General features: G+C 44.3%; 2 protein-coding genes across 2 annotated transcripts; one reads left to right on the top strand and one right to left on the bottom strand.

Annotated features, from left to right (window-relative positions):
• The first annotated feature begins 1516 nt into the window (after nucleotides 1–1516).
• LOC131267013 (uncharacterized) lies at nucleotides 1517–10230 on the top strand. Its single transcript, XM_058269759.1, has 16 exons — nucleotides 1517–1586; nucleotides 1649–1777; nucleotides 1837–2085; nucleotides 2557–2886; nucleotides 2954–3442; nucleotides 3527–3946; nucleotides 5811–6293; nucleotides 6382–6864; nucleotides 6953–7435; nucleotides 7524–8006; nucleotides 8069–8320; nucleotides 8387–8842; nucleotides 8917–9396; nucleotides 9452–9651; nucleotides 9696–9975; nucleotides 10037–10230. Exons 1-16 carry the CDS (start codon nucleotides 1517–1519, stop codon nucleotides 10228–10230), a joined length of 5481 nt encoding a protein of 1826 aa, XP_058125742.1.
• A 3438-nt stretch (nucleotides 10231–13668) lies between these two features.
• LOC131272878 (ral guanine nucleotide dissociation stimulator-like 1) lies at nucleotides 13669–25185 on the bottom strand. The gene is made up of 7 exons (XM_058274751.1): nucleotides 24799–25185; nucleotides 20415–20519; nucleotides 16820–17096; nucleotides 16601–16727; nucleotides 16006–16522; nucleotides 15346–15941; nucleotides 13669–15003 (listed from the first exon to the last, which is right to left on the bottom strand). Exons 1-7 carry the CDS (start codon nucleotides 25183–25185, stop codon nucleotides 14394–14396), a joined length of 2619 nt encoding a protein of 872 aa, XP_058130734.1. The 3' UTR covers nucleotides 13669–14393.
• Between the last annotated feature and the right edge of the window lie 669 nt (nucleotides 25186–25854).

Here is a 25854-nt window from a genome sequence, read left to right on the forward strand (position 1 = left end):
GTTCCGGACGGCTCAGGACGGCTCCGGACAGCTCCGGCTCCAGTCGGTTCCGGCTGCCGACTAGCGGCTCCAACGGCTCCGACGGCTCCGGCTGCCGACGGCTCCGGCTGCCGACTAGCGGCTCCGGACGGTTCCGGACGGCTCCGAACGGTTATGAGCTCGAAGTATTGCACCTACCATACGGAGCCGCTTCCGATATTGGTGGAGTCATTCGGAAGCGGTTCCGATTTTTTTTCGAATTTACCCATCACTACTATCCCCGTACACATATGGGAAAAGTCTTGTAAGCCCTTAACGGGGCAGATATGTCCAAAAGATGGTCGTTACGCCAAGAAGAAGAAGTATAGCGTTGTGTATACTAAGATATGTACATAATACAATGACGTAATCAAAACTATTATTACTTCTGCAACAATTCTGATCGGAACGACCATCGTTGCGAAGATCCGCTTCGTGGTTTTGAACATTCAAAATGAACTACCCAGCTATATTTTTTTGGATTCGAGATATTTTTTGGGCAAGAAAACTCGCGAAAAAGTGTCAAACTGAGGGTGCCGCAACTTTCGATAAGATGGTCCAAAAACAGTCCTCTGAAGAAATGGTGCAAGCAATGGTGCATAACCACATTTTTGTTATAAAGGCAAGCATTTATTAAGCGCTATGTACTACGCTGTAAGCATCCTATTTTTCAAACTTTTCTTCACGTTGACACATCACTGATATTGGGCAAATTATTAGTTACAGCGTTTTACATCTCACCTAGCAACCGGGGCAGTGTATGTAGAACATCAAGAATGATAGCCTACTGCAGAGTATTTGATGTAGAATAGCAAAACCCACAAGTGGCAACACAAACCAGTAAGTAGAATATCCATCACTTTCTAGGATCTACCAGAATGAAAGTTGTCGTGTGGATGTTCGAAGTAGGCACGACCAGTCGAGGGGTGCTGGTAAAAGTAGGGGAAAATCGCTTTCCGGTCGAAAACATACTTTTTCGAGGATTGTTGTGATTCGCGCTCATTTTCTGATGCGAAAAAGCGATTTCCCCTACTTTTACCAGCACCCCTCGACTGGTCGTGCCTACTACAAACATCCACGCGACAACTTTCATTCTGGTAGATCCTAGAAAGTGATGATTTTTCTACTAACCCGTTTGTGTTGCCACTTGTGGGTTTTGCTATTCTACATCAAATACTCTGCAGTAGGCTATCATTCTTGATGTTCTACATACACTGCCCCGATTGCTAGGTGAGCTGTAAAACGCTGTATCATTCAAAACAAGCTAAACCCTTTGATCAACAGTAAATGATTTCATTTTGTATTGCACTGGTTCAGCTTGTGCTGATTTGTATTGATAATTGTTTGACTCATTGTGCAGGTGCTCAATGCTATATTGCTGACAAGAAAGTCGCTTTAATTCCTCGTTATAAAAATCAGTCACTTGCGTATATAAGCCTCACTCACCGAAGACACTTGTTTCAGTTTAATTGTGCAGCTCGTCCAAGGTGTACTGGAAATGTGGAGCCTACTGAAGAGGGTTGTACTTTGGTGCTGCTTCTTCGATTCTCTTCTAAGTAGCACAGTTGGTAAGAATAACTCTGTTAGCCCACCGATACTTTACCTATACTTCGTATGATTCGCATTGCAGGTACTTCCGGAGCTAATCGGTGTCTGATATGCAACTCCACGCAGACAGGTTGTGACGAGGGACTGCGGAAACTCGTTGGAAACTGTACCGGAGGAATAGTTGATAGTTGCTTTTCTCGGATAGCAGATGGTAAGTGACGGCTATTAAAATACGAGCGTAGTGAACCCACTTAACGGAACCATTTCAAGGTGTGGTGGATCGTGGTTGCCTATCCCAGCTGTTATCCAGCGAAGAACGCCAGCAATGTTCACAAGGAGCAGACAGTTCCTGCATAGCTTGCACTGAAAATGAATGCAACCGTCACACTTGGGTAAAGTGTGCCCAGTGCGATGATAGTGGACAGTTGCACGACAGTTGTTCTGATAAGCAGCAAGCACGGTTTTGTCCACAGTATCTCCCGGATGATAGCTCCTATGGCAATTCTCAAGTGGTCAAAGGTAGGCTCTGTAGTGTTTAATCCATTATTAATCATTAATCGGCACAAAACAATCGTAAACAGATCTGGATGTGTTACGGCTGTCGAGAGAATGTCGGTCGGCAGAAGATCTAGTTGCAAGCCAGTGTTTGGTGTGTTCCTCGGAAGAAGATGGCGATTCTTGCATACTGGGAACATTGGAGGCCACAGATTGTTCCGAATCAAGTGATCAATGCTTTTCGCGCATCAAAGGTAAATAAGATCAGCTTATGAACGTAATAAGGTACTAGGTAGTTTCTAAAAATCGCTCCTTTCAAATAAGATGGCGTTCTGTATAGAAATTGTCTATCGACACTGCCATCGGAAGAACAGGAAATCTGTTCTGATTCGAACGATGCTACCTGTGTGACATGCAGTAATGCACCTGGTTGCAACACCGACCACTTGTTGAGATGCATTCAGTGTAAGAAATCTACTGACAATGACTGCACAGAACCGTCAATGAGCACCACGATGAAGGCATCGTTCTGTCCACACTTCACCACCGACGATCGCTGCTTTTCACGAATATTGGATCAAGAATTAGAACGGGGTTGCACTTCGAAGCTCACCCTGCCTGACAAGGTTTGTGAAGACAACAAGAACTGTCTCGTATGCTCAGAAGATGGTTGCAACGTAGAGTCAGAGAATAGCTTGCTCGAGGTGCAAATGTGTCTGCGCTGTCGCTCAGATACTGATGATACTATGGATTGTGAAAAAGCGACCAACGATCAAGCTAAAGAATGTGATAACCTAATCGATGAGTGTTACACAAGAGTTCAAGGTATGACTTTGCTTTTGAAGCTTAGTTTTGTGGGATAATATTCTCTTCACCTAAATTGTATTTCTAGACGGAGTCATGGAGAGGGACTGTCTATCCACACTTTCTGAACAGGATAGGAACAAGTGCCAGAATGAGGAAGATGCGTCTTGTGTATCTTGCGTAGGTCGAGGTTGTAACGTAGAGCAATGGTTAAGATGCTACCGATGCTCTAAGTTGGACAAACCAAGTTGTGCAGCTCCTGAAGATACCGAACTTTTTGCAGAATTTTGTGATGGATTTCATTATATTGAAGAGAAGTGTTACGCCAAAATTGTTGGTGACGACGTCAATCGTGGATGTGTGACTGATCTTGGTATTGATATAGACCCATGTGAAGATAGCTCTATGTGTGCCATCTGCACCGGTGATGGATGCAACTATGCCGATGAAAGCACATTGAGGCGCTACAAAGATTGTGTTAGCTGCAGCACAGATTATGAAGGAGAAGCTTGTGAACACACGGATCATACAACAACCGTAGTAACCTGCGATGTTGAATGTTACACAAGAGTTGCAGGTAAGTTCTGTATTGCGATAAAACATTCATCTAAACACAAACTTTTCATTGAATCACAGCTATGATCTTACTATCGTAATATAGACGGCCACTTGGAGCGAGGCTGCCTTTCCAGCACTGATGAGTTGGTTCAAGCAAAATGTTCTGATTCAAGCGATCAGTCATGCATCGTTTGTGACCAGTCGGGTTGCAATAGCAATCTGTGGAGAAAGTGTCATCAGTGCCAATCTTCCACAAGCCAAACTTGCGCTGAGGAGCAGGAAGACGCTGAATCCACGTTTTGCAAGGCGTATAATTCGCAGGACAAATGTTACACCAAAATTATCAATGATCAGGTCGAGCGAGGTTGCCAGTCTGACGCCGGAAGCGAAGTCGACCTATGCACCAATGCCGAAGTGTGTGACTTGTGTGAGGAAGATTCCTGCAACAAAGCTGCCGGTGCATCGCTTGCCCATATTAAATGCCAACAATGTTCATCGGCCGATAGTCCTGACTGTGCTCTCGGTAATGTTGAGAGTGAATCATGCCCTCTCCACAGCGATCGTTGCTATATAGCTGTGGACAATGGTAAGACATCTTCATGTGTTTCCTTAATCCCAGTTTAGTGAGAAAACTTTTCGATACCGTAATTCTGACCTGGACTATATCATTATAGATGGAATTTTGACACGCAACTGTCTCTCCACATTGGATGAGTCGGTTCAAGCAAAATGTTCTGATTCAAGCGATCAGTCATGCATCGTTTGTGACCAGTCGGGTTGCAATAGCAATCTGTGGAGAAAGTGTCATCAGTGTCAATCTTCCACAAGCCAAACTTGCGCTGAAGAACAGGAAGACGCTGAATCCACGTTTTGTAAGGCGTATAATTCGCAGGACAAATGTTACACCAAAATTATCAATGATCAGGTCGAGCGAGGTTGCCAGTCTGACGCCGGAAGCGAAGTCGACCTATGCACCAATGCCGAAGTGTGTGACTTGTGTGAGGAAGATTCCTGCAACAAAGCTGCCGGTGCATCGCTTGCCCATATTAAATGCCAACAATGTTCATCGGCCGATAGTCCTGACTGTGCTCTCGGTAATGTTGAGAGTGAATCATGCCCTCTCCACAGCGATCGTTGCTATATAGCTGTGGACAATGGTAAGACATCTTCATGTGTTTCCTTAATCCCAGTTTAGTGAGAAAACTTTTCGATACCGTAATTCTGACCTGGACTATATCATTATAGATGGAATTTTGACACGCAACTGTCTCTCCACATTGGATGAGTCGGTTCAAGCAAAATGTTCTGATTCAAGCGATCAGTCATGCATCGTTTGTGACCAGTCGGGTTGCAATAGCAATCTGTGGAGAAAGTGTCATCAGTGTCAATCTTCCACAAGCCAAACTTGCGCTGAAGAACAGGAAGACGCTGAATCCACGTTTTGTAAGGCGTATAATTCGCAGGAAAAATGTTACACCAAAATTGTCAATGATCAGGTCGAGCGAGGTTGCCAGTCTGACGCCGGAAGCGAAGTCGACCTATGCACCAATGCCGAAGTGTGTGACTTGTGTGAGGAAGATTCCTGCAACAAAGCTGCCGGTGCATCGCTTGCCCATATTAAATGCCAACAATGTTCATCGGCCGATAGTCCTGACTGTGCTCTCGGTAATGTTGAGAGTGAATCATGCCCTCTCCACAGCGATCGTTGCTATATAGCTGTGGACAATGGTAAGACATCTTCATGTGTTTCCTTAATCCCAGTTTAGTGAGAAAACTTTTCGATACCGTAATTCTGACCTGGACTATATCATTATAGATGGAATTTTGACACGCAACTGTCTCTCCACATTGGATGAGTCGGTTCAAGCAAAATGTTCTGATTCAAGCGATCAGTCATGCATCGTTTGTGACCAGTCGGGTTGCAATAGCAATCTGTGGAGAAAGTGTCATCAGTGTCAATCTTCCACAAGCCAAACTTGCGCTGAAGAACAGGAAGACGCTGAATCCACGTTTTGTAAGGCGTATAATTCGCAGGAAAAATGTTACACCAAAATTGTCAATGATCAGGTCGAGCGAGGTTGCCAGTCTGACGCCGGAAGCGAAGTCGACCTATGCACCAATGCCGAAGTGTGTGACTTGTGTGAGGAAGATTCCTGCAACAAAGCTGCCGGTGCATCGCTTGCCCATATTAAATGCCAACAATGTTCATCGGCCGATAGTCCTGACTGTGCTCTCGGTAATGTTGAGAGTGAATCATGCCCTCTCCACAGCGATCGTTGCTATATAGCTGTGGACAATGGTAAGACATCTTCATGTGTTTCCTTAATCCCAGTTTAGTGAGAAAACTTTTCGATACCGTAATTCTGACCTGGACTATATCATTATAGATGGAATTTTGACACGCAACTGTCTCTCCACATTGGATGAGTCGGTTCAAGCAAAATGTTCTGATTCAAGCGATCAGTCATGCATCGTTTGTGACCAGTCGGGTTGCAATAGCAATCTGTGGAGAAAGTGTCATCAGTGCCAATCTTCCACAAGCCAAACTTGCGCTGAGGAGCAGGAAGACGCTGAATCCACGTTTTGCAAGGCGTATAATTCGCAGGACAAATGTTACACCAAAATTATCAATGATCAGGTCGAGCGAGGTTGCCAGTCTGACGCCGGAAGCGAAGTCGACCTATGCACCAATGCCGAAGTGTGTGACTTGTGTGAGGAAGATTCCTGCAACAAAGCTGCCGGTGCATCGCTTGCCCATATTAAATGCCAACAATGTTCATCGGCCGATAGTCCTGACTGTGCTCTCGGTAATGTTGAGAGTGAATCATGCCCTCTCCACAGCGATCGTTGCTATATAGCTGTGGACAATGGTAAGACATCTTCATGTGTTTCCTTAATCCCAGTTTAGTGAGAAAACTTTTCGATACCGTAATTCTGACCTGGACTATATCATTATAGATGGAATTTTGACACGCAACTGTCTCTCCACATTGGATGAGTCGGTTCAAGCAAAATGTTCTGATTCAAGCGATCAGTCATGCATCGTTTGTGACCAGTCGGGTTGCAATAGCAATCTGTGGAGAAAGTGTCATCAGTGTCAATCTTCCACAAGCCAAACTTGCGCTGAAGAACAGGAAGACGCTGAATCCACGTTTTGTAAGGCGTATAATTCGCAGGAAAAATGTTACACCAAAATTGTCAATGATCAGGTCGAGCGAGGTTGCCAGTCTGACGCCGGAAGCGAAGTCGACCTATGCACCAATGCCGAAGTGTGTGACTTGTGTGAGGAAGATTCCTGCAACAAAGCTGCCGGTGCATCGCTTGCCCATATTAAATGCCAACAATGTTCATCGGCCGATAGTCCTGACTGTGCTCTCGGTAATGTTGAGAGTGAATCATGCCCTCTCCACAGCGATCGTTGCTATATAGCTGTGGACAATGGTAAGACATCTTCATGTGTTTCCTTAATCCCAGTTTAGTGAGAAAACTTTTCGATACCGTAATTCTGACCTGGACTATATCATTATAGATGGAATTTTGACACGCAACTGTCTCTCCACATTGGATGAGTCGGTTCAAGCAAAATGTTCTGATTCAAGCGATCAGTCATGCATCGTTTGTGACCAGTCGGGTTGCAATAGCAATCTGTGGAGAAAGTGTCATCAGTGTCAATCTTCCACAAGCCAAACTTGCGCTGAAGAACAGGAAGACGCTGAATCCACGTTTTGTAAGGCGTATAATTCGCAGGAAAAATGTTACACCAAAATTGTCAATGATCAGGTCGAGCGAGGTTGCCAGTCTGACGCCGGAAGCGAAGTCGACCTATGCACCAATGCCGAAGTGTGTGACTTGTGTGAGGAAGATTCCTGCAACAAAGCTGCCGGTGCATCGCTTGCCCATATTAAATGCCAACAATGTTCATCGGCCGATAGTCCTGACTGTGCTCTCGGTAATGTTGAGAGTGAATCATGCCCTCTCCACAGCGATCGTTGCTATATAGCTGTGGACAATGGTAAGACATCTTCATGTGTTTCCTTAATCCCAGTTTAGTGAGAAAACTTTTCGATACCGTAATTCTGACCTGGACTATATCATTATAGATGGAATTTTGACACGCAACTGTCTCTCCACATTGGATGAGTCGGTTCAAGCAAAATGTTCTGATTCAAGCGATCAGTCATGCATTGTCTGTGAACAGTCGGGTTGCAATAGCAATCTGTGGAGAAAGTGTCATCAGTGTCAATCTTCCACAAGCCAAACTTGCGCTGAGGAACAGGAAGACGCTGAATCCACGTTTTGTAAGGCGTATAATTCGCAGGACAAATGTTACACCAAAATTATCAATGATCAGGTCGAGCGAGGTTGCCAGACTGACGCCGGAAGCGAAGTCGACATATGCACCGATGCCGAAGTGTGTGACTTGTGTGAGGAAGATTCCTGCAACAAAGCTGCCGGTGCATCGCTTGTCCATATCAAATGCCAACAATGTTCATCGGCCGATAGTCCTGACTGTGCTCTGGGCAATGCCGAGAGTAAATCATGCCCTCTGCAAAACGACCGTTGCTATACAGCTGTGGACAATGGTAAGAGATCTGAAGTGGTTGCTTATTCCCAGTTTTGTGAGACATCACTTTTATTGAAACAGCAAATAACCTTATACGGGGATGTTTTTCGAACCTGAACGATGATCTTCTTGAACCCTGCCAAAATGAAACAAATCAGTCATGTATCACCTGCGAGGAAACTGGATGTAATATGATGGTCTGGCCTATGTGCTATCGGTGCCATAGTTCAACTGAGTCCTGGTGTAACGGAGGCTTGACAATTGACAAACTGAGATTTTGTGCGTCATATAGCAAGACCAACTTTTGCTACGCATCAATTGTCAATGATGTTCGTAAGTAGCTAGTAGTAGTAGCTGTTGAAGTTCCTTAGAATATACTTATATCTTTCTCATCCAAAGTGACTAGAGATTGCACAACTGATAGAAATGCCATCTGCAACAATAACAACGCATGTGTTGCATGCAATAGTACTGGATGTAATTCAATATCCAGGGAAGAGTTGGAGCATCCTCACACATGCTTTCAGTGTAGCTCTAACGAAGGAAGCTGTGACGTGTTGGAAGAAAAAGGGCAGAAATGCAAACATCACAGCGATCGATGCTACATGAAGCTTTCGGAAGGTAAACTCACAAGGGGATGCCTTTCAGATATCGTTTCGGAAGAGTGTGATGTAAATAACAACTGTCTGGTTTGCGATGGGAAAGATTGCAATAATCTAGCATGGCCAAAGTGTTACCAGTGTAGCAACGCAACAAGCGTAGAATGTTCCAGTACACAGCAAAACAGTGACAGGTTGCAGTATTGTGTGGACTACCAGGACACAGGGTGTTTCACCATGGTTGCAGAACAATCCTGTAAGTCGATAACGAAGGTAACGATTCGTGAAAGCATTTCCGTTTCAATTAAAAAACTTTATCTCAATATGTAGTTGTTCGCGGATGCATTGCCAGTATTTCGGGCAATCAGTGTACAGATCCGGAAATGTGCTTCAAATGCACTGGTCAAGCGTGTAATCATCACTCCTATAGAAGCCTCTTCAGTCCGGCTAATTGTCAACAGTGTCACTCGGACAGCGGCCCGAGCTGTGTGAATGGAACCACAGTGTCGAAGCTATGCAAAGACCCTGACGACGTTTGTTTCTACAGAAAGACCCCCGACCAGAAGGGAATACATCGTGGATGTCTGACGGATCTTTCCCTGGCAGAACAGGATAATTGTCGCAGCCCATTCAGCCGATCTTGCCATACGTGCGACCAGCAGGGTTGCAACAGTGCGAAATGGGTCGCGTGTTACCAGTGCAGTAGTCTAACGAATGCAGATTGCGCGATGGCGCAGAACGATGCGACCAATCTGAAGTTTTGCGAAAAACTGGACGATCACTGCTTTGAGGATCGGACTGAACAAGAAAGTAAGTTAAAGTTGTTATCCGTTTTAAATTCATGTCTTATGCAACACCTCTTCAGTTCGCAGGGGTTGTGGACTTTTGTACTGTGACCAAAAGAAAACTTGCGTCGAATGCAACGAGGACGGCTGCAATGGGAACTCCGGAAGCACATTGATGCCACCACACTGTCTCGTGTGCGAATCCAGCGATCCGCAATGCGCCAATGGTTCCCTGTTCGATCAGGATTGCGAGTACCTTAACGAGCCGTGCTACTCTCGGGTTGAAGGTAGGAACGAAAGGTGCCCTTCAAAGTGTTTCCTCAGATAACACGAAATGATTCTACTTTAGATGGAAAACTTCACCGAGGTTGCTTCTCGCATTTGGTGGAACCTCATAGAAGCCAGTGTTTGGAAGATACGGATCAGTCTTGCGTCACCTGCACCGGGAACTCGTGCAACCGGAACCCGTGGAGATTGTGCATACAGTGCAGCTCGGAGAAAGTGGGTAACAATTGCTCCAGGGATGCAAGTCCTTTGAAGGCGAGCTATTGTCAACGGTATAAGCAAGATGATCGATGCTTTGCGAAGGAAGTCGATGGAAAAGGTATGTTTGCAACGATTTTTTACATGCTTTCGGTAGTACTAGCAATCATGTTCAATTTCAGTATTGCGTGGTTGTGAATCAGATGACAACACCATGGAAAACGTGTGCGAAGGATTGGACACGAAGCATTGTTTCTTGTGCGAGAAAGACCACTGCAACGATAAGTCGTTAAATGCAGCGTTGCGTTTACCGCAATACTCGTTTACATTGTATATTTTTATGGTCACTACTATACACATACTCCGGTCCTTTTAAATTTCCTATTCAAGTAAAGCAGTACTATTTTGCCAACAAACACGTTTCTTATAATACTTATACATTCTTATAAAATTATACAAATGGCTAATAAATAAGCATCAATACTATTAGTACATGCCCACCCACATCCATGCAGATGCATATGTATGTGATACGCTATCTCTTATAAGCACAATTTAAATGTTTCAATAAATCCTATGGTTTTCAATTGGGTCCATAACATCTAGTGGAGATTATTAAAGGAACTACTCGAATGGGTTCATCCCTTGGGGGGATATTGAATATAATTTGCTACCACACTGTCAACCATAGCTAATCTGATGCTGGTTGAATTGTAATGGACAGTAAGACTATTTTTGTGAAATCAGTAGCACTGGAAGGTTGTGACTATGAAAAAGTATCTGTTGCGGCAGGTAATAGGATGTAGATTCGTGAAAGCAGCAAGTACATTGTCTTCCGGTATAGGATATTATAACTTACCTTGAATTGTATGTCCTGTAGATGGGTTCTACTACCATATGTGCGTTTCATCGTGTTATGGAAACTGCGTTCCGCCCGGTCCCTCACCAAAGACTGCCTGGAGGGTGATCGAGCCTGCGCCTCCATGATCCTTCCAAGCGGACACACCCAGCAGGAATGTTCTTTGTTGGTTGTACCATTTTTCGATCGAGAGTATCAGCGCCTTGCCTAGTATTGTCCTATGAGAGGAAGTTTGAAAAACGTGCATTCGGTACGTCACCGGCGATCGATGTGTGACGGTGTTCGATCGGTTGAACGTCACCTACCGGAATTGTCAGTCCGCTCGTGCTCGAAGTGCATTAGTCCAAGTATGCAAATGGAAACGGTTGAATGTGTCCCTTGTACGAGATGGAACTCAAACACCGTTATAGTTCGAGCGGATGATCGTTGTCTTCAGTGTACGGACCAACTATTCGAATGGAAAACGGGTCTCGACAGCCTCTATCGTACCATTGATGGGAAAGTTTTTCTCGAGGGAGAACGCTCAGGGTTTCGTTGTTTGGAAAGTTGCATTGCAGATTTAGAACCACAGTTGCTTACGAGTTGCCCTCTGCAAAGGCACCAGGCATCCAGGTGGATGAGCAACAGATACGCTGTGATGTGGATCAGGCATTGTTCAGTAGATTTCATCACGATATCGATAGATGCTACCCTAAATTGTTCAATAATGAAGGTATAGTTGGTGCATACACTGGGCCCAAAGTTAATCCGGACGCTCAAAAAATGTGCATGCGTCCGACTTTGTGGTCGATTTTAGAGTACTTAGAATTGATAACAATGATTTTTTTTCATTGCATCTTCTTGGTGCACCTTCATACGAAGTACATGCAAAAAGAACGATGAAAAAAATCGTACCCAAGCGGCGCAATAAACAATAGAGTGGAAAAAGTCAGAATTTTGACGGCCAATCGCAAAGTCGGACAGTTATATTTCATCGTATTTTTGTTAGCTAAAGTGGTGTGTAAGTTAGTTTCGACACTTGATATTTGTTATTATCGATGCAGACGTCTCTTGGGCATCGTTAGAAGCACTCGGATGATTCGATTTACTATATTATTTAAGTTTTTATTGAAATATGTGTCACACCACTTTGCTGGAACGAAACGTCATCATTTATCCATCATAACGACGGAAAAAGATTTCAAAACATATGAAATTAGACTTACATTAGCAAACTAACAGATTCAGACATCATTAAAAAGTATACCACTTCAAAAAGTATCCTAAAATTACCAAAGAACTACTCTTTGCAGTACACAACTCAGGAGAGGGAAGGTAGAATGATTAAAAAAACCATTTGATGTAACCCAGTTACTATTGCCCGTCTACTAATTCTCATCTATTCCCCTAATATTATGTAATTTTCCAACTCCTTTAGCTTACATGCACTCTCATATTATTTAGGAACCTTGAACAACTCGGACAGTTTTGGTGAAACCCTTTCCCTCGAACGCACCATATGTATCGCCTTCTATCTGAGAAAAAAATGCAAATTTTTGTGTCAACTGCACACAGGACTTGCACAAAATATCATGATTGTTTAACTTTAACTATCTTATCGACGTAGAATGATATAATTTGTTCCTTAAATCATTATATTTATCGATATCAGTTCCAGCAACAGAATCGTAGTTTTCAATTTTTCTCCGATATTAATGATTTCTTTCCCGGGGTTATGGCATGCAGCCCATTCCAGTGTAAATAGTTCCTTATAGTTAGAGCACTTAACAAACACTTTTAGTAAAGTTTCTTTTAAGTAGTAAAGTAGTAAAAGGGTTGGATCGATTGGTTCTTCCTCCCATTTCCCGAATTGTGTGCTGCAAAGAGCAGTTCTTTGGTGATTTTAGGATACTTTTTGAAGTGGTATGCTTTTTAATGATGTCTGAATCTGTTAGTTTGCTAATGTTAGTCTAATTTCATATGTTTTGAAATCTTTTTCCATCGTTATGATGGATAAATGATAACGTTTCGTTCCAACAAAGTGGTGTGACGCATATTTCAATAAAAACTTCAATAATATAATAAATTGAATCATCCGAGTGCTTCTAACGATGCCCAAGAGACGTCTGCATCGATAATAACAAATATCAAGTGTCGAAACTAACTTACACACCACTTTAGCTAACAAAAATACGATGAAATATAACTGTCCGACTTTGCGATTGGCCGTCAAAATTCTGACTTTTTCAACTCTATTGTTTATTGCGCCGCTTGGGTACGATTTTTTTCATCGTTCGTTTTGCATGTACTTCGTATGAAGGTGCACCAAGAAGATGCAATGAAAAAAAATCATTGTTATCAATTCTAAGTACTCTAAAATCGACCACAAAGTCGGACGCATGCTCATTTTTTGAGCGTCCGGATTAACTTTGGGCCCAGTGTATATAAAGCAGCCCGTAGACGTCACATATCAATCTGTGCAGATCTTTGACGTCTACAGATTTCCTTTGTTCTCTCGTACCCATCGTCTGTCAAACATCCCTCCAGATATCCCGAATATCTCGAGGGATGTTGGAAAGAGCTAAGGAAAAGCCGTAGACGTCAAACATCTGTGCAGATTAATATGTAACGTCTACGGCTTGCTTAACACCTTATCGTTCGGAGTGTCCACTATTGAGACGATAAAAACATACTGATTGACGGCATGTTGGAGTGTTGACAGCTTTACTGACTGTTGTTGTTGTTTGGCTCTTATTGTTGTTTGTCTTTTTATTGCAAAGTTTGAATTTTAATTCGTTGGACGTACAAATCAAAACCCTCGTCAGCATCCTACGATCATACCGAAGAGTGTAAAACCATTGTACAATTTAATCTGCATATGTTACGAAAATTGTTACCCGTATCGTAATCATTTGTGCAGAATAAAATAGTCAAAACTCCCTGTTGATTATAACATGTTGTCTGTTTATTCAATATTCTAGTAATAAAATACATGCGTCGGTAGGGTTAAACGCTCTGACGCCCTTGTTTTCTGTTGTATAGATCCAGAAATATACATAGTACCCTGCATCATGCTGCATTGTAAAGTTTGAATTTTCCTTCCCACGCACAATCGTATCGCACCGTCTCCCTATTCCCCACACCCTCCTCCTATAATCCACACGTGTTGGGGTTTTCGTGACGGACAGAGATCACGGTGGTGAAGAAGAACAAACAAACCACTCGAAAACCTCATCTTAAACTCCACTGAGTTATAGTCTTGTCAGTTATTCCGGTATGGAAAGGTTTGCGCACGTAGTTTCGTAGTACCATTGTTACCTCCGTTTCGAATGTATGTCTGTCTGTTTGTAAAATGAACTCCCTTCAACTCACTACCGGCTATCCCTCAGATCTGTTTGCCAGTTGTCCGTTTAGTTTGACTTAAACTATTCCGTGCTTCACTAGCAGCGCTTGCCTGGCGGATTGCACTAACGGATACGAAATAAAATGAGCACGGAGGAATACTCTACTAGATACGAACGGGTTTGCGATAGATTAGGGTATCGTTGGGTTAAAAACAAGCAACAAAAATAGATCCGATACTCGCTTTGCGAAGGGCGAAAGGGGCTTATTTGATAGCTGTACAACGTGAACCAGCCCATTTCACTCGATCGCCCAAAGCAAGGGGCACAAGAATGTACATGTGATGAGATTCGATGCCTCTAAGGGCGTGCACCACCCGCCACGCTCGATGCCGCCGAGCCAGCGGTGTCTTTTTTGGGGCGTAAAATGAAGTTCAGATTGTACGCCGTGTTGACCGCGTAGTAAACGTTGGCGTTGTTCGGAAGCAGAAGCTCCTTGTCCGGGAGGACCTGCGCGAGCGTGTACCGGTCCGGGTCACCCTCGAGGCCGAGCTTGAGCATCGCGTTCCGGATGACCTGCGGTGTGCGCTCGTTGTTCGCCAGCATGATGCTCTTGTACAGCACGATCCCGTCCAGCTCGACCTGCTCCGTCTCGTACGTCACCTTGATGATGTAGAAATCGGGCGAGCTGGCCTTGAGCGGCGAGTTGGCCACCAGCTGCCCGTTGATGATGGGCGTTTCGTGGTGGCTTCCGTTGGCACTTCGGCCCGAGACGGTACCGTTGTGTACCCGGGCGGATTGTGGCGTACGGACGCTCCCAACGCCACCGTTCTGGCTGGTGTGATTCGACCGTTGGCTGCTGGATGTGGTCGAGTCCATCGATAGCGACGATACGCTACTGGCGGCCGACAGGAGGGACGCGTTCGGTGGCGTCGCGTCTCGATCGAGAGAGTTATTGCGTGAACTGTAGCTGCAAAAAGAGTATACGAGAGAGATGTTAGCAAACTAGGAACAAGCGATGATCTTTGCACTAGAATCCAAATAGTGGTCATCCAAAAGCTACATCTAAAAAATAATCAGATTTTTCTCTTTAGCCAGATCCGAGCCCATATGGCTTTTTAGCGATCATTTTGATCGCTTTTTAACACACTATAACTTGGTTATTTATGAAGGATTTTCGGATCCGTAAATGGTTTCTTATTAATACATTTGTTGACTATCTTTTAGGCTTTTTGAGGCGAGATATTAAAAACGAAAATTGCGTAGCGATCAAACTGACCGTTCTTTGGATTGTAATGTTAAAGAGTCTTACCTCGCATTAGACGTGCTATTAATATCACAGTAGAACTGAGAACCGGCGCCACTGCTCGAATTCGACGCGATCGAGTCACTCTTCTTGTGACCTGGTGTTCCACCTCCTCCACCACCACCACCACCGGTACTGGAAGTCGGCGCAGGCGGTCGCTTGGTCATTTCCGGTGCCGGTTCGAGCGAACAGCTGAGCGTATGTGCTTCCCGCTCGTCAAGCACCAGCAGCGAGGCGAACCACCGATCGAACAGGGGATCCTCCGGCAGGTGATACGTGTTCGCGGCACCTTGTAGCAACTTGATCTGGGCCAGCACCTCAAACTCCTTGCGTCGCTTATCAAAGTTGATCAGCCCATCCTGCAGCGAGTCCGGTATGGCCGCGTGGATCATCGTCAGATCGGTCAGGAACGTCCCGAGGTACGGTATGGTGCCGTGGCTGATGAGCGTGTTTTGCTTCTGGAACACCTTCTGCAGGTGGCGATCGTTCTCGCCGACCGTGTCGGCAAACTTGGCCGTCCCCTCGCGCATCAGCACCTCCCGCTGGGCCCAGGCATTGTTGTCTTCGGAGAATATTCGCGCCAGCTCGTTATATAGCTCCAACTAGAGGAAGAGGTAAAGAAATAGGTACAATATGTCTTCAAAGTACCTTTGAGTGCTCACTCACCTTATCTCGCGGTAGGACGGCCCACGTCTTCGACAGCCGGTAGACCGCGTTCGATTGCAGCCCGGAGATGATCGCCTTCAGCGAGGAGAAGTTCTTGAGCAGCCGCAACTCCTGGGCGATGTCAATCCAGGTGGAGATGAGTAGGGCACGCTCCTGCGGTTTCAACCTCGGCTCAATGAGAATGCTGGAGATGACACGGAATGAGACGGCATTGAACTGGGTGACCGTCGCCAGTACGGAGCTGCACTCGTGCTTGTCCCGGTTCGACCAGATCGCACCGAGACACTGGTGCGGGATGAGCCGCTTGAACAGCTCCATGTCCATGCGCGTCAGCTGCTCGGCGAAGTGCTTGACGGGAATGTTGGGAAAGCGGTACGAGTTCAGCAGGTGCGACGGTGGACCGCGGAACGCCGGCGTCAGGCAGAGGCCCCCGAACTGGTCGGCGAAATCGTGATAATCGTTGGACCATGGCAGCGGCGGTGGTATTCTACTGTACTTGTCTAACCTATTTGTAAACCTGCAAAACATGGAAGGGATGTAAAATGAAGGATTTTGGGACGAGATGGCACACGCAGGCCAGTGAGGACCCACTTACCTATTTAAAGCTTTCATGTGTATTTCCGATTTTGGCAAACGCTTTGAGGTGAACGCCAGCAGCCGTTGCAAATTGTCCGTGTCCCAATCCTCGGGGAACCCATCGAGCCACACGTGGAGTACAGAGACTGCCGAACGCCAGAAGGAAAGAAGTTTCGATCATGAGTTAGTAAGAGCAGGCACGACACACTAGAACTCAGTTTAAGATCCTGCCTCCTACCTAGAGTTTTCTTATGCTGGTCGGAGACGGACTCCGACTGCTGCAGGAGGGCCGGCTCGGAATGGAGCTGCTCGTACCGCTCGAGCAGCAGCTCCAGCACCTTCTCCGGCTGGGCGAAGGTGCGGTAGGTGTTCAGGAACACGTTCACGAACGTGCTCTCCAGTTCGCCGTCGTCCGTCGCGAGGGCATCGACCAGCCGGGACAGGGTGGCCGCCTTGACGAACCGCACGCGAACCGTTTCCCACTCCAGGTGCGAAATTTCGTCATCGGAATCTTGCTGCATATATGAAAAGTGGAAGAGTTTTGTTGTGATAAGACAAACTTTAAATGAACGATTATAACGACGTTATGTAAAGTGCACGAAAAGATAAGAATACGGAATGACATTCGAACGATATCGGTAATGCAAATCAAACACTAAAACAGTGATGATTAATTGATAAAGTACTTAAACAAGTACTTTGACAAATGAAGCTCTACCGATTGAATTGTTTTCCCTTCTCAGGTTCACGATTGTACTGTCCATGAAAAGAAAACTCCAAATGAAAACAACCCTAGTGTTCTTACATGACCCGCGCAATAAAGTGCGACCTTTGTGGGGAAAAAACTCACGAGTCATTGGCCAGGACAACCCACGCAACGCTAGGCAGGTGGGTGATAAATATTTTAAACTTGATTTATCGATTTTTCTCTCAAACCTCGTAACAAATACAGGTCAGCTTGAAGTAATTTTGGAAACTCGTGCTGGGAGCAAATAAAAAAGGTAATATAAATCAAAATAACATTATATTGGCCAAATACCTGATATCAAAGTGCACATAACAATACAAAAAATGAAAAAAATTGAATTAAATTTGAAAGCATACTTATTAAAAATTTAAATTTAGTTCACCACTGACTTTTTGTTCTTTGCTTGTTTAGTTTTTGTTTATAGAACTGATTTATACTGTCAGTTTTTTGTTTTATTCAGTGCATTTTAGACTTTCAACGCATGTTTTAGAAAGCGTTATTTTGTTACTACTAGGTAAAACGGCCCGGTTACACGGCCCAGTTACAGGACCCATTTTACAGGACCCAGTTACAGGACCCGGTTACAGTGCCCGTTTAAGGACCCGGTTACAGGGTCCGTTTACAGGGCCAGGTTACAGTGCCCGGTTAAAGGGCCCGGTAACACGGCCAATTTACAGGTCCCAGTAAGTCGGCCCGTTGACAGGTCCCGGTTAGAGGGCCCGATAACACGGCCAATTTACAGGACCCGTTTACATGGCCCGGAAATACGGCCCGTTTTTAGGGCCCGGTAAGTAGGCCCGTTGACAGCTCCCGGTTACAGGGCCCGTTTATAGGGCCTAACCTTATGGATTTAGTTTTATACTTAATTTTATTCTGCGTTGGTTATTTCCATCACGTTGCAGCACCACTTTTCCCAAGAGTAAATGCAATTTTCGAAAAAATTGTCCCTTAAATCTCGAAAACGTTTCATTTCCTTCGTATTGCAAACTTTGAATGAAACTGTGTAGCACGTTCACGCTTTGCTTTGTTTTATTTCGGCAAAGTAACCATCGACTACCAAAAACTCGTTCAGCGCAAGAAAAATTTCCCCTACCATCTTGCATCCATAGTATCCTTAGCAAAAGCACAGCGGGTGGGGAAACCGTAAAGTGCGTGGGAAAACCGGAGCGTAGGAATTGTGCATCTCACTTTCACGCTCGCTTCGCTCGTTCAACGGTGCTATTGCTATCTAAGCTCAAGGTAGAAATTGTTGAAATTGTCTGCATCTCGCTTACGTGTTTGCATCGATCAATCGTGCTATCTAATGGAACCACTCAGTTACTGGAGTTTGTATAGCGATCTCTTTTGGCGATTCTTTTTCTGGTATAAAGATTACTCTAGATGTTTTTTTTTTAAATTATGCAGTATCTTTCACCAAGCATGTAAATGTTATAAATTTCTATAATAACATTTAAAACTCGAATAATAATACAATCGTTTAATAATAGAATTTAAAACGAGTTTATGACAGTTGTAATGATTGTTCTATAGAAATGACGTTTCACGTAGTGCATCCATGAAAAGTTTATCAACACAATTACCATTCGTCATGTTAACCCAGATTTTAAACTGAACCTGCTCTGTGCCCTAAATCAATGTTGTATATGTAAATAGTGTGACTTCAATCGATTTTCCTCCCAACCGTCTGGTTCAGAATTTATTCCTTCGTTTCTTACCCTGGTCAGTTTCCATTGTTTTACAAGTGGTTCTAACGGTGAGTGGATGCCGTGTTTAATGGGGGTGGAATAATTTCGCTCGACTCCCCCCATTGCACACTTGCCACTTCCACCCATCCCAGGTGGGAGTGAACGATTTTCCCAACCCTCCCGAGGGCTATAGGTCTCTAGTAAAACCGATGTGTCACCAGTCGTTTCCAGCAGGTACCATGGCTAAACAAAGCATTGTGCCAGCTGTCCAAATGGAACCGGAGAACACCGAGTCCAAGCTAATTCGGCGAGCGGTCTGGAGAGGGGTTCCAGGGTTTCCGAGATGCAACATTATGCAACAAAGCGGTTTCCAGGCCATATCGGAACATACGCCACCAGGCGTGGTGGAGGTGTTTGATTCCCACGGACACAGGTGTTTCAACAATGGACAGGGAGAGGTGCAGAAGGGCACTCGGTTTTGCATGTCTAATTTGATCTCACCGCGGGGTGTTCTATCTTAATATCGATCGGGCAAATTATTCCCGCCGGCAAATGGCATTGGTTGCATCATTTCCAAGCGTTTAAGCTCAATTTGACCGTTTCATTTAGCACTTCGGAGAATTTATCTAAGAACTGTTATTGTTTTCATTTAAATATGTTTAGCTGTATAGATTTCTCTAGTTTCATAAATTCTAAACACTATTTCCACATCCTTCCAGCATAAATAGGCCTGATTTATTGGCCCTCCGAATGGGCTTGTTGACCTTCTCCGCCTACATTGAATTAGCAAGAAAGCAATTTAAATTAACGCCAAACTGCACCGCCAGGCCGGTGCCAAACGTCGTTAGCGTCCATTAAGCCTTCCATCCCCGCAACCTTAGGGGGAAAGGCTGCCCGGGGGTTTATTTTATTTTAATTTAAATGCGATGGCTCTATCCCATCGCAAACGGTGCAGCATCCAAATCGATGCTGAATCGAAGCCATGTGCATGCCAATCACGTCGATGCACAAAAAACAAACGCGTCCGACTGGAGATTGAGTGTGTGTGCAAGATAACCCGGTCCGCTTTAGCATTCGTCGGCGAAGGTGGGAAGCACTTTCAGGGGACGCCGAAAATAATCCCAGGAGAAAGCGGTTCGGTTGTTCGGAGAGAGGGTGAAACGATAAATGGTTGCATGTCTGGTGACCTGATTAGCAAAAACGTTGCCAGCATCGATTGCTGGCTAAATCATGCTCATTTTCTTCGTCTTCTGTTTATGTTGATTATTGTGGTGCATGGTGAAAATGCAGCAGTGTATGGAAAACAGCTAAAATAAGTGGAAGAAACTTTCGTCGAACTAAGAAGAACGAACTAATCGAAAGACGGAGACCAAACTGGAGTTGGTTGAGATTCTACTTACACTGCTGGCACTGGGCGTCGGCCGATGGTAGCGGACCTTCTTAAGGTAGACCGTGTAGACCGCATTTTCCTCGCGTTCCTCACCCCACAAACGCCAGGTGGGCTGCTGGAAAGAAAGTGTGAAAAGAACGAACAGAACCGTTTCCATTAAATCAATGTCTCACTTTGGCTGGATCGTCAGGTTTGATATCCCTCCACGAATTTAAAGGTAACTTTTGGGTTAGTTTTTCCTTCTTCTTGGTCAAACGGCGTACCATACGTCATCGTATGGATGGATATCTCAGAGTGAGTCATCCCGCGGGGTGATATAAATTAAGCGAATTTAGAGTAATTAAAAATAAACCCTAACTCAAGTTCAAGATCACAACCTTTCCGTAAGTATCCTCAATTAAAAAAAAAAAAACACAGACGGATTCACCCTACCCTCGGTAACATTTTGCCGCAAATTGGAGCTAAACAAAACAATGGAAGAAACATCTTCTCGCACCGGCTGTCACGATCCTCTCCACGGGGCCACATTTCGTTCGCATCGGCACGCTACTTTTAACGCCGAGTTTCATAGTTTTGTTTTTTTTCTGATTTTTGTTCCTATTTTTGTTTCGAACACTTTGGGGGGTTGTAAAACGCATCCGTCACGGTAGGTGAGCAATAAGAATAGTTTGCTTCTTTCTGGTCAATCCTTTTCAGGGGGGAATACAACCGGGGAAGTTTCGGAGATCAACCTCAACTAATTGTGGGGAACGCTTGTGGAGAATCCATGAATTTGTGTAGGGCGCTTTACAAAGATATACTTTAAACATTTTTAAACTTGTACTATTTGCTCCTTCGACGAACATTATTCGTAGACTTTCATCTTCAAGACATTCATGCTAGGCTTATCTAGAGTTTCTTTTACTAAAAAGCACCACGTGTACACCGTCAAGGCTTCGTTTGAACCTTTTGACCTCCGAAACCATCCATCCACACATTTCTAAGACACCGGCAAGAGGTCACAAACAGTCGAAAACCGGGGTGGTCGCCCATTGTTAGAAACCCTTCTCCAAGGAGAAGACGACGTGCATTTGAATACGGCTCGCGCGGGTTCCATTGTCTCCTCTCCCGGGGACGGGGGAGGAATCGTGAACTCCGGACGACAGCGCCATGCCGAGCGAACCGTGCCGTAATGTGGGACGCGATTCGGCACGTATTTCCTCCAAGTCTCTTTGTGGCGGAAAAGCCGGCTAACACGCGCGTTAGAAAAAAAAATAAGAGGCAATAAAAGAGGAAAAAAGCCCAAATGAAAGAACGATCCAAATCAGCCGACTATCGCTTGGAGGGATTTCCGTCTAAAGTGAATAAATTTAGAAGGATTTATAATGGCCAACGATCATTGTGAGTCACGAATGTCCAGGGCTAGTAAGATATCTCTCCAGTACTTGCAATTAAGCTTTTCGGAAAACGATATTTCTATAGAGAAGTTTTGAAATTTAACAGTTAAGCCCTTGACTCATAAAAGAAAAGTGAATTAATGTATCGGATAAACCAGAACGGAATATTTAAAGTCAACCCAGTTCGAAAACAAGTGGAAAACGCCATCAACATAAGGTAAACAAGATTTGTTTCAATTAAAACTGATAGAGAAAATAAAACAAACCACTGAGAGAACATAAAACAAACATAAAAAATAACATAACATAAAACTTGATAATATACGACAAAACCATAAACCACGGAGCTAAAACTTAGAAACGTATTTTATTTAAAGTTTATTCGTTTCATAAATGAAAAACACTCCTTTGGTAATATCACTTTCTAGTTCTAATTTGTTTCAGCTTTAAAAACATCTGTTTCAATGCTGTAACAGACTTTGTTCTAAGTCTATTTTTTCTTCTCTATACAGTGCATTACTTTTTCCTATAACACCTAAGTAGTATGCCATGAACCAAGGCGTTCCCTTTCGTAACGATTGTTTATAAATAAACATTCACCACTTTTTCAATCATGTTACCGATTGTATTTTTGCCTTCAACGAGACGACTTTGAACCGAAACGGACTTGGAAACAAAAAAACAGGTTACTTTAACAGTAGGAAGATCAAAGAAAAATTAGTCCCGAGCCGAGCGGGTGGAGTTCAGGCCCCGGGTTAATTACGTTCCCATCAATTCCTCCAAGCATATTGCACAACGCCGCGTTGACGCTGTTTTGAGCCGTTTGTTTACAAACCCTTACCCCGCTCCGTCTTATTGGGAGCAGGAAGCAGACAAGAGGGAGTGCCAGAGGGGGATTGACAAGAGATAAGCAAAAGTGTGAAGTAAACCCAACTGCCAGCGCGCAAACACAAAACCATCGGTGGCACACGCACAGTACAACGCCCGAAACCGGTCAAAGTGTCGAAGGGAATACCCTCTGAGGCAAAGTGAGTCACGCCAAACACGCTGAGCTCTAACAATGGCGAGGGAAACAAAACTTTGTCACGTTCAAGATGCTACCCTTTGCCCTCCCTCAGAGTGGTCTATGTTGTCATATGCAAGGGTTGGGCTGATTTTAATGCTTGCCTTTAGACATTCACACCCGGAGATAAAGAGAATGCCGGAACAGAACAAAAATAAAACAAGGGAACTCGGAAGTAAGTGCAGCGTTGCTTTTCCTTGGTTTTGTTTACGACTGCGCTGAGCAGTGATAAGAAGTTTTGATTAGACGATTGTATGAACTGTAAAAACCATTGAACGTTTAACACTAAAACCCAAATAAGGGTCATGTTTACCCCCACGCCATTTTCGATTTTAATAGCTCGAAAACGGTTGAATATTTTTACAAAAAAATAAGACTTTTCTTAAAATCCAAAGCTACATCCAAAGCAAAAAAATTGAGATTTTTCTGTCCGTATTTTTCTGTCTGTATAACTTCACTATTGTTGAAGATTTTTCGGTAAAAGAGTAAATGAGGCCCCGGGCTAGATTCTCCTCTTCCTGCTGGTTCACATTAAGCGCCTGAAGCTATGCAAAGCGCGACACATGCATTCGTTTCGAATTTTTGAACGCTAACGGTTCGCTTAAAAGAACATAACGGTTTAAACTAATCACCCAGTGGAAGTTGAATGCGGGTTAATATACTTTTACATGTTAAGTTACTAGTAAGTAAACTATACCACACATGGTGGACAGCATGAAACAATGAGTTAAGCCGAAGAAATGATTTGGAAACGGCGGCGCGCCCGCAGCGAGCGAAGCGAGCGGACTGCGCTAGGTCTACCGAAAAAGAGAGTTTGTTATAGTTTTGAGAAATAAGGGGGGCCCGTGGGCCCCCCTCATACCGCACCCCTAGGTTGATTGCGTAGCCGAAATTAACGGTACACACTACGGTTCAAATACTCGTAGGTTGAATTTAACGAATTAATGTATCACCAATTGCATACATTCAGTTTAAACGTCGACAAGAGGTGTAGCCACGATCGAAAACATGGCGGCCGGGGCCTCATTTACTCTTTTACCGATTTTTCAAATCTGTAAACTGTTACTTTTTAGTATATTTGTTGGATATTTTTTGACATTTTTGGCTTTTCGATGCCTTTTTTCATCATTCCACTAGCTCGGTGTTAAGCAAAAACGGTCAAAATTGAACTTTTTCAGCTTTTATTTATTCGAAATCTATAGTGTAAATCCAGAAAAAAGTTGTGCGCTAGAAAGTTAGTATGTTGATAAATATTCCAAAAATAAAACGATTTTTCAATTACAAATGACGCCACAAATTGACCTTGAAGATGTGAATTATTTTCTGAATTTACATGATACATTTAAAACAATTAAAGATGAAAAGGATTAAAATTTGATTCACATCAATCTTTTTCACCTTACGCCGAGCTAGTGGAATGATGAATTGGTATATCAAAAAATTAAAAACGCCAAAAGATAGTAAACAAATATACTAAAAAGTAAAAGTTTACGGAATTGAAAAATCTTCAAAAATGTGAAGTTATAGCGCCTTTTAATAGGGGTCAAAATGACCCCAAAAAAGTATCCGAGCAAGATTCCAAAGCAATGTATTCTAGTGTTAACAAATGAGTTGCGAAAGAATTGTTCAATTAGCGTTTTGTGAATATGACACCTTATCCGCCACTAAGCAAGAACCTTTGAAATATTGAAAAGATAAGGGCACATTTTAAATATTTGACCTTTTCTGTAGGGTGCGGAACAACAGTTACGTTACAAGCAACCAGGAAACTACGCTGCCGACTCGATTGTTAACCCCTCTTAATGAAACCACCATTGCGTCGTAGCCTCATTTCATCCAATCAAACGGTTAATCGAATTAAATCGTATCATCATCCCCGAAACGTGCGGGCTAACGCCCCGCGCATAACGCACCGTAACGTTACGGTCGCTCCTCGAGCTTGCCATCTGTATTACCTTGACATACCACTTGGTGGTGCGCTGCTGACTGGCCGGGCCCTCCTTACCCGCCAGCTTCTTGCCCATGATCTTGCTGAGCGTTCCCTTGCAGGGGCAGAAGCAGCGCAGGGCACTCTTGCCACCACCACCACCTCCACCATCCCCCGTTGGTGCCGCCGTCACCGTCGCGGTAACGGTCGACTCTTTAGAGTTCAATCGCTGAGGATCACCCGAGCCGGGGTCGTTGTGTGGACCCGACCCATCGCCTACGGAACCATCGGTGGCGCTGGGTGTTACCGTGGCCGCACTGCTGGCACTGTTCCGTATCTGCTGGGTGCATTTGTGGGCCAGCAGTTTCGTCTTTTCCGTAATGTTCTGGAGCGTCTCGTTACTCGGGCAAAACATTGGTGCTCCTCCGGCGGCCTTTTACCGACACATTCGGACCGACACAAACACACTGGAGCTGCACTGTTGAAGATTCTAGATGCCTGCAGTGATGGGCCGAGGGCTAATCAATCTCAGGCCTACGCAGTTCGCGGGAACATACACTCCTGATAGCTGCTGTGAACAGTTTCGGCCTTGTCTTGCTTTCACTTTTCACTTGATTCTCGGAGGGTTGTCGCTAATGAATACGAAATCATTGAAACGTTGTGCAATTAAACATTAAGACTGTATCACAAAATAAAGTATGAAAGAGGTCCCAAAGTTTATATCGCCATCAACTGCCAACGTCATTATTGAAACGAACTAAACATTTTCTTGAGTGTCTAGAGTACATTCGTTGAATCTGCCCATTAGGTTGGTTATTTGTTGTGAAAGTATCTCAACTCCTTACGTGCGTATCAAAGGATTACCGAATCGACTGTACTTCACTGAAGACAATCAAAGGTTTGAGGCACACAAATTCGTGGCCTACCACGTGCAGGAAGCAATCGATTGAAACTTAGAACACAGTCCCAGCCCGACACGTGATTAGTTCGTTCGCGCGTCACCCGAAACCACAGTATTGCGTTTGGTGGTCATTTTGTGGTCACAGGTACACACACACACCGGCCATGTAGTTACAGTCCCACA

This window comes from Anopheles coustani, chromosome 3 (genome assembly GCF_943734705.1).
Source record: "Anopheles coustani chromosome 3, idAnoCousDA_361_x.2, whole genome shotgun sequence".
In the NCBI taxonomy this organism is placed as follows: Eukaryota; Metazoa; Arthropoda; class Insecta; order Diptera; family Culicidae; genus Anopheles; species Anopheles coustani.

What these genes read in the sequence shown, in the direction of transcription:
- LOC131267013 (XM_058269759.1), top strand. Translation starts at nt 1,517, where the DNA reads ATGTGGAGCCTACTGAAGAGGGTTGTACTTTGGTGCTGCTTCTTCGAT. An exon ending in CTTTTCTCGGATAGCAGATG is followed by an intron (nt 1,778 to 1,836) that starts GTAAGTGACGGC and finishes AACCATTTCAAG; the next exon opens with GTGTGGTGGATCGTGGTTGC. An exon ending in CAATTCTCAAGTGGTCAAAG is followed by an intron (nt 2,086 to 2,556) that starts GTAGGCTCTGTA and finishes ATGACTGCACAG; the next exon opens with AACCGTCAATGAGCACCACG.
- LOC131272878 (XM_058274751.1), bottom strand. Translation starts at nt 25,185, where the DNA reads ATGTTTTGCCCGAGTAACGAGACGCTCCAGAACATTACGGAAAAGACG. An exon ending in CCACCAAGTGGTATGTCAAG is followed by an intron (nt 20,520 to 24,798) that starts GTAATACAGATG and finishes CTTTCTTTCCAG; the next exon opens with CAGCCCACCTGGCGTTTGTG. An exon ending in CACATGAAAGCTTTAAATAG is followed by an intron (nt 16,523 to 16,600) that starts GTAAGTGGGTCC and finishes CATGTTTTGCAG; the next exon opens with GTTTACAAATAGGTTAGACA.